We start from the raw sequence: 13,262 nt of genomic DNA, 5'->3' as shown, positions 1-13,262 counted from the left end.
CCTGAGCCAAAATCAAGAGTAGGACACTTAACTGACTGAGCCACCTAAGTGCCCTTCCTGGTACAACTTTTTAAAATGTTTCTTGAAAGGCGGTTCTACTAACAGCAAATCCCTCAATTTTTGTTTGAGGAAGTCTTTATTTCTCCTTCATTTCTGAGAGATAATTTCATGGAATACAGAAATTTAGGTAGGTGTTTTTTCTCTCTCTCAACACTTTATTTCATACTACTCTCCTTGGTTGCATGGTTGCTGAGGAGTTATCTAATATAATTCTTATTTTTGCACTTCTAGGGTGAACTGTATTATTCCTCTGGCTTCTTTCAAGATTTTTTGTTTGTTTCATTTTTGCTTTTCTGTACGTCAAATATGATATGCCTAGAGGTAGTTTTTTTTGCCAGGTATCCTACTTGATGTTCTCTGGCCTTCCTGGATCTGTAGTTTGGTGTCAGACATTAATTTGGGGAAATTGTCTGTCATTATTGCTTCAAATATTTCTTCTATTCCATTCTCTTTTCTCCTTCTTGTATTTTAGTTGCACATATATTACACCTTTTATAGTCTCCATAATTGTTGGATATTCTTTTGTTTCTTTTTTTTCTTCAATCTTTTCTCTCTTTGCTTTTTCATTTTGGATGTTTTATTGGCAAATAATTAAGCTCAGGAATTTTTTCCTCAGCCATTTCTAGTCTAACAAACCTATCAAAAGTATTCTTTATTCTGCTGTAGTGTCTTGATCTCTTCCATTTCTTTTTGAGTCTTAGAATTTCCATCTCTCTGCTTATGTTGCCCCTTTCTTGCATGTTGTCTACTTTGTCTATTAGAACCCTTAGCATATTAAACATTTAAAAAAAATTCCTAGTCTGATAATTGCAGCATTTTTGCTGGTTCTCTGGTTCATTGATGCTTATTCAGTTTTTTCAAATTGTGTTTTGTTTGTCTATTAGAGTCTTGTAATGGTTTTGATTTTGTTTTGTTTTATTTTGATAGATGGGCATGATAATACTACATAAAAGGAACTATGGTAAATAGGCCTTTGGTAATGTAGTAGTAAGAGTGTAAGAGGCCAGGTGTTCTTTGGTCCTATGATTAGGTTGTAGTCTTTTAGTTAGTCTGTGTTACTGGACCGTGAACTTCACATTTGCTTTTTAGTAACCCTTGCTCCCTTAGGGTAATACAGGATGGCTTGAGAGGGCTGGAGTTGGGTATATATCCCTTCCTCCAGCTCAGTTGGGCTCTGATAAACCTGTCATAGTTTAGGGTCTGGTAAAATAGTTTCTCTTGAAGGCAGGACTTGTTAAGAAGTACAAAATGTTCTGGCATATTTCAAAATAGCTACTTCTTCCTTCCTTCTTCCCCATGCACAAGATTTTCCTCAGGTGTTCATTGTGAGAACCTGGTATGGCTTCTGGAGGTAAACTCACAAAAAATGTAAGAGTCCCTCAATGATTGTGTCTTGTGGAGTATTTAATTTTCAGACTTGTCTTCACTGCCTCCAGAAATTTCATCATTTACATTTCCAGTATCCTTACCCCACCACTGGTTCCTGTGGAGTTTTCTGCTTATTGGTTTCTTTGTATCCAGCTTGTCTGTCTCTCCAGTTTGAGGGGCAGTGGTTTGTCTTATTGCTATGGTCTGAATGTTTGTGTCCTCCCCAAATTCATAACCCTGAGATCATGACCTGAGCCATGATCTACCAAGAGGTAAAGACTTTGGGAGGTGCTTAGGTCATGAAAGTGGAGACCTCATGAGTGGGATTTGTGTCTTTATAAAGAGGCCTCACAGAGCTTCCCCACCACCTCCGTGTGAGGACTTGAAAAGGTGTCAGTTGAACCAGGAAAAGACCCCTCACTTAACCATGCTGATGCCTTGATCTTGGACTTCCCAGTATCCAGACTGAGAAATAAATTTCTGTTGTTTATAAGCCACCTAGTCCATGGTGTTTTGTAATAGCAGCCTGAACAGATGAAGACACCTGCGATCTCACATCTGAGAAGGGTCTAAGAAGAGCGGTTATTGGACTGGAAAACAGACCAGTATTGTCCTCTTATAATCTCTTCTCCATACTGTAGCCGTAGTGGTCCTCAAAAATATGAATCTGATTTTGTCATATCTTTAGTGGAAACTTCCCATTTACATTAGGATAAAATCCAAACTCAGTAATTTGGATAAAAAGGCCTTTGTTATCTAGCTTTGATTTATCTCTCTCCATTGATCTTTTGCATTTTTCACCTTAACTTCTGTGCTCAGCTATTCTGAACTGATTTCCATTTTCAGTGTTCTGTATTCTCTCTTTCCTGTCTTTCCTATTACCTGTTTGGTCCTCACTCATTTTTCAAGTTTTAAGTTAGAAACCATCTCCCTTGATAGCCCACCTTGACTCTCCCAAAACCTGTTCAAGGTGATCTTCCTTAGTGTCTGAAAATATAGGATCACAACTAATTCCCACAGTAGATACAGTTAAAAGCCTTAGGTGTAATCTGTTGTCAGCCTTAAATATTTAGGTGCTTGTAGTCATTATGAAGGAGTCCTTAGAGCTTTTGCTAACAATGTTTCTATCTGACAAGTAAACTCTCATGTGGAAAAGTTACATTATGGAGGATTTTTTTGAAGGGTATGTAATCCATTTATTCAGAATGTTCAGAGTTTGTTCTTACAATCAGATTAGCAAATCCATGCACCTACCAACTAGTTATTTTCAAGAATTAGTGCTAGCTAAAATAAATCTCAGTGGCTTCTCTGGTATTCCTTGGTCCCAAACTTTTTAGACATTGGGAAGGACCATTTAATTTAGTAAAGTGGCAGTGTGATTTACATAACAACCTCATGTGTGTTTGATTGATGTGAGTTAGAGGCCACTCTCCTCTGTATACACTATGTCAAGTTTTTGAACTTGTAATGCATGTTGAGATTCTGTTAGAGATCCTGATTATCTAATTAAATATGTTACATGTTGATTATACTGAGGTACACGTGTTCTGTCACCGGTGACAGAGATATGAGGTGTGTACCTTCTATCCTTTTTTCCTCTTCTCCCCCTCACCCCATATTATATGTTTAATACACTTACAATGCTATTATACTCTGTCCACTCAGGTGTTTATTACATATTTCTCAATTCTTAATAGTTCTTAGTAAATCCCAGCTGGTGCTAATGAGAATTGTTATCGTAGGGCCTTCACTATAAGGGTTTTGTTCATTGGTAAGATCTGTTGAATTTCCTTATTAATAATCAATATTCAGTTTTGTTTTGGATTTTTTTGTTAAATGAAATGTAATTAAATTATAGTATGTCGAGTAGTAGCTTTGTAATTGACCTGGTACATTAACATAATNTTGTTCATTGGTAAGATCTGTTGAATTTCCTTATTAATAATCAATATTCAGTTTTGTTTTGGATTTTTTTGTCAAATGAAATGTAATTAAATTATAGTATGTCGAGTAGTAGCTTTGTAATTGACCTGGTACATTAACAAAAGGAACATAATAACGTACCTTTCTTTGCCTGTTTCTCCAGATATGGGGATTGTGATCACTACGTACCTGTTGATGTGCTTAAAAATATTAATATTTTAAAATATCAAGATACATCAGAAATATCCCACTTGTTATGGATAAAGAGTGTAAAGAGTTTTTTTGTTTCATATAGGCTTTAAACTTCATGTGAAGAATGGGTTTTTATTTTATTTAGTTTCTTTATTCCCAATTCCTGTCAGTATATTTGCCATATAAAATGTAAATATTGTTTAATTTATACGATTTTCTATGTATTAGATGAACTGCTTTAAATAATCATATATCTTCCCTCCCAGATCTTATATATTTCATTATTGGAGAGAAAATGAACATGGTTGTTGAAGGAGGAAAAGAAATGCTTTGAATATAATTAATTTTGGGGTATGGTAATTCAAGAAGTAATGAATTCTGAAGCAAGCATTTTATATTTTGAAACAGACATAATTTTTTGTTGTAGAATATACAGTCTTTTGAAAGTAATAAGGTACTTGGGGATAGGTAAAGAGTTTTAAACCATATTTTTAAAAATCAGTTCCTCAGGTGCCGGGAATGTATCTGACCGTGTTCTGGCTCAGCTCTTAACGGAAATGGATGGCATTGAACAGTTAAAGGACGTGACAATTTTGGCAGCTACTAACCGCCCAGATAGGATAGACAAGGTAAGAAAGAAGGCAGTACGAGTGTTATAAAATCAGGAACTGGATCGTTTGATTATGTTAGCCTTTTTTTTTTTTTCCCTACCAAATTACTTTGTAATCAGTTTTTCATTTAGAGGATCCCCAAGATCTTAAACTAAAGGGAATGAAAAGAACAGAATAAAGCTTCTATGATTTGATTGCTTATGGTTTGGTATTAATGAAACTATTTTGTAACCCTTTGAATTTCCCCCCTCATTGTTGCATCAGACACTCAGAGAATTGAAGTTCTGAAATTCTTTTTTGGTTTATGTCATCTGATTTATTTTTGAGAAGTTTTTAACATTTTCATTCATTTTAAGGTAAATTTCTTGCTATTTAGGACAAGTTAGGCTGAGTTATTATTAACAACTTTTTAGAATTCTTTGCCTGCAGTTGCTTTCAGAGTGATTAGAGTAGGAGTGACAATGGATTTTATCTCTCTAAGAAATTACTTAGGCTATATGGCATTAAACTCAGCTATAGTTGCAAAAATAACTCTTTCAAGTTATTGCTACCATTTTTTCTCCCTAACTCATAGTTTAATAAAGGGAATCTACTAAATTTTAAATGCTTAATTTATACTTAATGTATAATTTTTTGTAGGGATTTAAATTAAGAATAAAAATTTTCTCCTGTACTCCTGTAGCATGAACCAATTTCTCTTTTTTCTCTTCATATTATTGCTTCATATATATGACCTTATGAGCTCCTCCCTCCTTCCCTATGCACACATACACAGACTTCCAGTTTTAAAAATGGGATTTAGAAAAAATGATCCTTTCAAAGGTATGAAAAGAGCTTTTATGTGTAAAGCAAGCTTTGCTTTCGTTCAGTTAGGTATTTTACTATGCAATAAAGACCTTTGGGTCAAATACAGGTGAGAAAGTTTTGGACTTTAATAAATTGTTCCTTTTCTGCTACAGTATTTTTAAGAAGATAGGTATGTTCTGACCCCTTTAGGATCTGGGTCCATGCTCAGATACCTCTGATGTCTATGGGAAAAAAAAAAAAAAAGGACTATATTTTAACAAGTATTATAGAAAGTACTAAAAGAGCCCTAGATATTACCTAATCCCACCTTTCAGTTTCACAAATAAAGGTGCTGAATCCAGACAAAAAACAAAAACAAACAAACAACAACAACAAAACCCATTCTTCTCCTGGTAAGAATACATTATATTTTTGTGACATTTTTCTCCTGGTTACCCCATGGCCAGTGAGCTCTAAAATTTCTTTGGTTTCCTTCTCTACAATGGCTAATCTAATATTTGTCTTCTTTGGTTTCTTAATAGAGTATGTCTTCACTGTTAGTTACATTTCTTGAAACAGGATTTTTGGGTTTATAATAAACTTCTCTGGGTTCATCTAAATCAAGCTGTATGATTCAGCCTGATTGGCGCTTATATTAGATTTCTCTTGCTGTGTTACAGATTACCTCAAATTTAGTGGTTTTACACAACACCCATTTATTAGTATTTCGGTAGGTAGGTCAAAATCTGGGAACGGCATGACAGAGTTGTCTGTTCCGGAGGCTCACTACAGATTAAAAACAAGGTGTTGGCTGGACTATATTGTTGTCAGAAGGTGGTATTCCTTTTCGAATCTCACATGATTGGGGTAGAATTCATGTCTTGTGATTGTAGGCCTAAGGACTGAATTTCCTTACTGGCTGTCGGCTGGGGGCTACTGTCGGCTCCTAGAGACCACCCACATGGCCTCCTCCATCATCAAAGACAGCAATGAGAATTGCCATCATATTTTATCCCTCTTACATTTTAAACTTCTATTGCCAGGAAAAGCCCAGTGTTGTTTAGTCACCTGATCAGGTTAGGCCCAATGAAGGAAAATCTCTCCACCTTCAAGTCAGTCGATTCAGGACCTTAATTAATTACATTTGCAGAAGCCCCTCACAGTAGCACCTAAATTAGCATTTGATTGAATAACTGGGAGAAGGTGTGAGTCCACTAAGGACCAGAATCTTGTGACTGTACTAGAAGTCTTCCTGCCACAGTGCTCTTTAGCTTCTTCCCCCTACTCCTATCTGATATCTGTTTCAAGTCCCAAGAACAACTTCTGGCTTTTTCAGGGACTAGCTTACCCTTGCCTGTCATACACTTGGCTACGAACCAGCTCCTCTGAAATGTTCTTGTTCTGTGGAATCTACTGTTTTCTCAGACGCAGCATTTCTTTGGCTTGCCTTGTCCAGATCTATCTTTCTTCAAATTATACATATAATCTCTCTTAAAATAGCAAAGGATAAATTTAAACTCCTTTTGTAAAGGATACATTTTTTTCATGTTCTTTATATGTGTAACACTTTGTAAGTTTGTTACTTAATACAGTGGAATTGTTGATTTATAATCTGTTTTGCTTACTTTTCTCCCTGTAAGACCTAAATTGAACCCTAACTGTTGTGTTTTACAGTAGATCTAATTTATCCTAGTTTTTTACCAACACCTGGTGCAAAAGACCTTGAGAAATTTTGAAGATAAACCTAGAGATTAGAAGTTATTCTTGGGCCACTGTAAGGTTTAGGGCCTTTTTTAAAGCTCAGCTTTCTTAGTCAAAACCCCCAAGGTGCTGGTGGAGAATTTCCATTCTCTTTAGGATAGTTTAGCCTGTGGATATCTTGGATGTCTTGGAGAAAATACTTAACTGGATTTTGGGCAGAAGTTTTCTCCAAAGACAGGAGATTGAAGGGATGGAAGTGGTTTTTCTTTTTTTATGTTTCAAAAAATTTGCATTGTTTTCATGTTTCTTGTCTGGTGATAATATTTGCCTTAGGAAGGCGTATGCTGTGTTTCATTAGCAGCAACTGGTAAGTGAGTCTTCAACATCACAGTTTCAGAGGTTAAAGTTTGGGAAATATCTTGCTGAACTTCTAGCCATGTTTTTTTTTTATCCTTTATAAAATGTTACCTTGAATTCATCAGTTCTAAAAACATGTATTGTACAAAATAAGTGTTTTAAGTATTAATTCACACTGTTAACACATCTTGATTTATTGACCTTTGCTTTAAAATAAATGTTTCAGAGAGAAGTATAAAAATATGCAAACATACTGTATGTATATATGTGTACTTACATGTATGCTTGTATGTTTGTATGTATACATATATATGCATTTATGGACATACTTTGATTAGTTTTTGAATATTAGAAATCCAGCTTATTTTAACCAACTAATTTTGGATGAGCACATTTAAATTAAGATATCAAAAGTATTTGCTAATTAGATATGAGGACTTATTTTCACTAGGTCAGGGGGATCTAAATGTTTTTTAATTTAGTATTCAAATTTTTCAAAATGTATAATGTTTAACTTATAAAGGATGAAATGATAAAATTATTCCTGGCAGCAAAACATAAAATTGGTCAAAGGGAAAAAGCATTTTTGAGTGGTATAAAAATGGTTTCAAGATCATCAAATGATATGCTGTGCTTTCAAGTACAACTTTGAATTTAGTACATTGCACCAGGGTCTAAATGATCTGCATATTATATTCTGTAATTGTGCAAAAATAAACAAACAAACAAAAACAAAACAAAAAAAAACTTTAATCAGTGATTTTTGTAAAAAATGTTTTAATTCTTTTCTATTTCGGGTAGAATTCCATATTGTATATGGAATATGGATTTTTTCCTTAATTGTACTTTTGTTATTACTCATATATACAATATCAAAAGCCATTTTTCTTTGCAGATTTTTTTCTCTAAAGAACTATTTTAGAGCATTATTTATATATTATTTAATAGTACTATAAAAAAAGTTTCAGTGCATGTGTGATTATGACATGGTTTTCGTTCAAAATGTGCCCGGAAGGTCCTGGTAGAACAAAACAGTCTTAAGAGACAGTATAAAAACAAAAAAAACCCTTCCTGTTGTGAAATGAATAGACAGTTTCCACCACCTGCCATGTCTGGAGGAAACTGTAATAGGAATAGGTGACAGAGGAATTAATGTAAATTTCATGTGCTGATGCTAAAAGGTAGAGATTTTTTTTTTAGTTTAAAACTGGAATTAAAAATAGAAAGACTGTTCTAGTGTCAAAGAAATAATACATTTTGGTCTGACTTTGGCTAAATTTAATTAAGGTGTTTGGCCTTGTAAATTAGCTAGCGTACTTTACAATCCTGTTGCCTGTTAACCCACAACCTCTGTGTCATGGTGACTTTAAGTTAGTATGTTAAAAGGGGGAATTCTTGGACTGCCAGAGGAGTGAAATTGACATCATTGTGTGACCCATATGTTGTGTGTATTTAGTGTCTTTTATGGACAATATTTCAATTTCATGTAGTTTGGGAAAACTAAAGCTGGATTTTCTTGGGGATTCTGGTGATTCAGCAAAGGAAGTAAGACACATAGCTCAATCACATTATTCTATTTCCTGCTGTGTGATATTTACATGTCAGATACATTATCTGTGATGTAACATACTAGGCTAAGTGATTGCTTATGGTTCCTGATGGTATCCTGAAGTCTCCATAGACCTTTTATTAAGCCTTACCCTCTCCTTCAACTCATAAGTGAGTGAAGTGACTTCTGTCATATCCCCAAGTGTCCATTTTGCATAAGAATGACAGGATGTGAAGGATAGATGAAGATTAATGAGATTGTATAATGTCAGGTTGACACATTGTCTTTAGATGGATGATGGTCTGGATTTCCTCAGCATCAAGAGACTTTAGAATAGCAAACAACTGAATTTTTAATTGATGGCCAAATAATAAAGAGCCCAGACTGTAGGAGTTTATATTGTTCTTTGTTAGGCTGTTGTTTATGTGGTCCCTTTAGAAGAATATAATGTCCAATCCGTGACATTTCATGCATTTGTGTTGAATATTAAGAAATGGTCATGTCTTCTTTCCCAGACATTAAAAAAACCCTCAAAATAGTTTAGTTTTATGAATATTTTTTAATTTAGTTATTTGGTTACTTTTAGTACTGATGCCTAGTATATAATAGGCTTTCAGTAATTATTAATACTATAAAGTATATAGCCTATAAACCTAGTTTTGTTATAATAGTAAATTTGTAGAATTTTGAAAATTCTGCTCTGAGTCATCTATGGAAAAGATTGTTCAATTGAGGAAAATTTTGAAAGTTATATAGAAATATTGAATAATTCAGGGTTCAGAATCATTTTCTACTTAGTATGTTTAACTCATGGATATGATAAACAGGCATTAATTTTCCTTCCGGTTTTTCTGGAAGAGGAAATGTGCTTGATGGGTTAAGTATGGCACAACATTTTTATTTCTTAAATATTGCAAATTAAAAGTTGGTTTTATGGATATCTTTGTAACATGGGAAAAACTTAATGCGTGTTTAGAAATGTTGGCAAATGAGAAGCTAAATATATGTGGCTCCCAAGTGAATTGGGTTCCAAAAATACCTTTAGAAGAAAGAGTACAGATATGTTTGTGGATGGCTTTTCTCCTTACCTTTCCTGGTTGTAAGTGCCATTCTTTTAATATTGCTGTTATCAGTTAAGTTGGAACTAAAGACACAAGCTGCTTGACCTAACAAACATTAAAATTTTAAATAAATTACAGTTTTCTACTCTCTTGTATTTTAGGAAAAGATGTTTACTAAGCCTTAATATTGTTTATCAAAATGATGTGGAGAGTCTTGGGGGATTATAAGGTGAGCTACAGTGTGATCAGGCCTGGGAGGTCTCCTCCAAGTTCATCTTCCAATATCAGCTTTACCTGCATTTTACAGGACTTTCAGAAGTAGTTTTATCATTAATAGTTATTTGTGTGTTTGTTTTATTTGTTTTTTTAAAGCTTTAAGTGTTTTCACCATATCTATTACAGTAGCAGCTGTAAGGGTTTCAGCTTTGGGGATGGGCAATTGGGAGAAATGACAAGAGAAGTGGGTCAGAGGTTGTATGTGTATATATAGGTCATACCTCATTTAGATGCTAATAAGGTAAAGGCTGTTTTTCCCAGCAGTCAGTGAACTGGCCAAACACTTGTTTTTGTATCTCTCATAATCCAAGAATGGTTTTTATATATTTAAATGGCTGAAAAATATGAAAAAGTAAATTAATTTTGTGAGATATAAAAATGAGATGGAATTCAAATTTCAATAAGTAAAACTTTATTGAGACAGTCACCCTAATTTGTTAGTGTATTGTCTATGACTTCACTTGTACTACTGTAGTAGTTACAGTATTGGACAGTATTTATGGCCCATAAAGCCTAAATTATTTACCATTTGGATCTTTACAGAGAAAGTTTACTGACCATTGATCTATCCTTGTAGGCTTTTAGAAGTTTAGTAATGTCTCTTAATGTGTGTTGTTCATACATGACCCACAACGTTTCTCTAAAGATTGTTTAAATATATTGCGTTAATTTTCTGGGGCGTCTAGGTGGCTCCGTTGGTTAAGCATCTACCTTTGGCTCAGGTCATGATCCCAGGGTCCTGGGACTGGATCCTGCATGAGGCTCCCTGCTCAGGGAACCTGTTTCTCCCTCTCCCTGCTCATTCTTTCTCCCCCTCTCTCTTAAGTAAACAATAAATAAAATCTTTAAAAAACATATATATTGCATTAATGGCTTAAAATAAATAATAGGAAGGTTGTATTAACTTTATGGTCTTTCAAGTACATTCCATCTTGAAAGTTCTTTTAATATTTAACCTTTTAAAATATGGTTTTTTTTACTAAATAACTATTCTTTTCAATTGAATGACTCACCAAAATCCATTAATCTAGAAATGCAGTTTTTTAATTGTATGAATAATTATTTCTTCATGGCACTTGAATCTTAAAGTTTCATTGGTTTTTAGTTTTTTATAATTGTGAGTTGAATGCCCTTTTTAGTATTATCATAGGAATTTTCAGGCTGAGATATTTAAATTTTGAAAAATTAAGATTCTGTGTTTAGATGTTTGGTGAATAATATTTGATTGCAACATGCAAATAGGAGTACATTTAATCTTCTATTAGAGAAACTGTAAATAAAACAGTACATATTGCTTTTGACACCCAAGTTGTGAAAGAAATTAATTTTTTTTTAGATTGGAGAGAACTTGGAAGGCTTTGATAGTCTAGTTATCCTTCTGATACATTAATCCCCCCCATTATAAAATTTTTACTCATCACTTCTCCATCCTTTGCTTACTCACCAAACTGCTGGGGGAGAGGAGACTTATCTCATGAAATAACCCACTCCGTCTTTGTCTCAGACTATTTTTAGGAATTTTGTTGTTCTTCTGAACCAGCTGCTGTGTGCCTCCCCAAAGCTTCAACATAGTAGCTGGAATTACAGTTTTTAATCCTTCTTCTAATGTAGTTCTTCTTTATTTTTGAAAACTATTGTGTGTCTTATCTTTACATTCTGTCTCACCAACTAGTCTTCTCTTCTCCAGGCTTGACATCTTGTTTTATTTTGTCTTTGGCATTCTTATCCTTCCCCCCCCCCACCCCGCCCCGAACTGTTGTCCATTTGTTCCTTTCTCTCTGAAATTATGGCATCCACAAATGAATATACTGTAATAGGTTGTGGTCTGATCAGTACAGATTTTAGTGAGACATTTAATGCCTTTAATCTGAATACCATGTCTTTTGCTAATGTATTCCAGGATTGTGTTAGTTTATTTGCCAGCTGAATCACATTGTGGGGTGCTGTTGAATTTAAAGTCATCAAGAACAAAACAAAAACAAAACCGAGAAGCCCAAGTCTCTCCTCAGAGTCTTCTGCTAAGTTATAGCTTCCCTGCCTTGGGCTTGTGTTATTAATTTGATTTAAGTCTTAGAAGTTGAGCCACAGTGCGATGAGATCTAAAGGTCTTCCTTCAAGTTCAGCTCCTCTGAGTTTTTCCTGCTTGTCACATGCTTCCCAGAGATTTGTTTTTCCTTAAGTCCAAGTGGTTTCCCAATAGTTTCTGCTAGCCAGCTGCTAGGGCTTTAGGCCTTAGAAGTAGAGGAATTAATTCTTACTAAATCCATCATATTAGATATGATATATCTTTCTAATTTGTCAAGTGTGGGATTCTGTTTCTGCCATTCCCTATGTGTGTCTTATATGTATTAATAGCAGAGACATTATATATCTTAATTATCAAGAAGAATTTCTGTAGGTTTCTGACTTTCTGAAAAATAGTTTAACCTATATAATTTGAGAAAGTAAAATTCACCTAATTTACCTTAAGAATACATACTCTGAAATGCTTTCTGTTTTCTCCAATGGAAATAGACAAGGTAAGACTTAAATTATATTCAATGAAATTTAGAAATGAAATTATTTAAAAGTGTTTCTCAGCTTTAAAACAGTGCTAAAATATGTAGTTAATGTCCTCATCACTTCCACTTTTATAGCTGCAATTTCATGAATTTGTGATACGACAGGTATTTATTGTATAAGGAGTTGTGTAATTTTCTTCTTTGAACATTTTGTTTATAGTGTTTTGGGCACAGGCCTTCCCAAACCTTAGCATTTCTACATGAGCTTTTGGAGTATGCATAGCATTGGAGAGGGGCTTTTGCATCATTTAAGCAGTTTCACTGGAGAAATGAGTCTAGAGGAAACGGAGCTTGGCACATGTAATGGATGGCAAAGATGATAGGGACTAGAATGTTATCACATGTAGAATGTGATAGAAAGGCCTAAAATTGATAGTGAGAAATGAGCAATGGGAGAAATGAGGCAGACAGACACAGATTTGGGGATCTTTGTTTCTCATTCTAGCTCTGTTGCTAACAAACTATGTATCCTTTGAAATTACTTAGCCTCTCTGGACCTCTGTTTCTGTCCCTGTCAAAAATGCACTAGATAATCCGGGATATGTCATTCATGTCCCAAAACTCTCTTATGTTGTGATTTAGAGACAGATAATAATAGATTTTCTAAATGGTACATAAAAGGATGCTATTTACCAAACAAATTTCTGAGGGTTTTTTTTTTTTGTAGGCTTTTTCAGGTGTCACCTCCCCAAACTTTTGTGTTACTGAAAAGTTCTTTTCTTCAAAATGTTATAAAGCAAGCAAATATTATCCAGGTGTGCAAAAGTGACTTTTCTTTTTAACCACTTGATTGTCAGAAAAGAGGGGAAAGCCATAA

The 13,262-nt window shown here is 34.3% G+C and overlaps 1 protein-coding gene across 1 annotated transcript in view; it reads left to right on the top strand.

Annotated features, from left to right (window-relative positions):
* SPATA5 (spermatogenesis associated 5) overlaps positions 1-13,262 on the top strand; it is a 341,316-nt gene that overhangs the window by 132,301 nt on the left and 195,753 nt on the right. The window contains exon 14 of the mRNA XM_034661740.1: positions 4,046-4,172. Coding sequence (XP_034517631.1) covers positions 4,046-4,172 — 127 coding nt within the window. The remainder of the gene's footprint in view (positions 1-4,045; positions 4,173-13,262) is intronic.

Source organism: Ailuropoda melanoleuca, chromosome 5 (genome assembly GCF_002007445.2).
Source record: "Ailuropoda melanoleuca isolate Jingjing chromosome 5, ASM200744v2, whole genome shotgun sequence".
Lineage (NCBI taxonomy): Eukaryota > Metazoa > Chordata > Mammalia > Carnivora > Ursidae > Ailuropoda > Ailuropoda melanoleuca.
The sequence above is the reverse complement of the archived record's forward strand: the minus strand, read 5'-3'. Positions and strand labels throughout refer to the sequence as shown.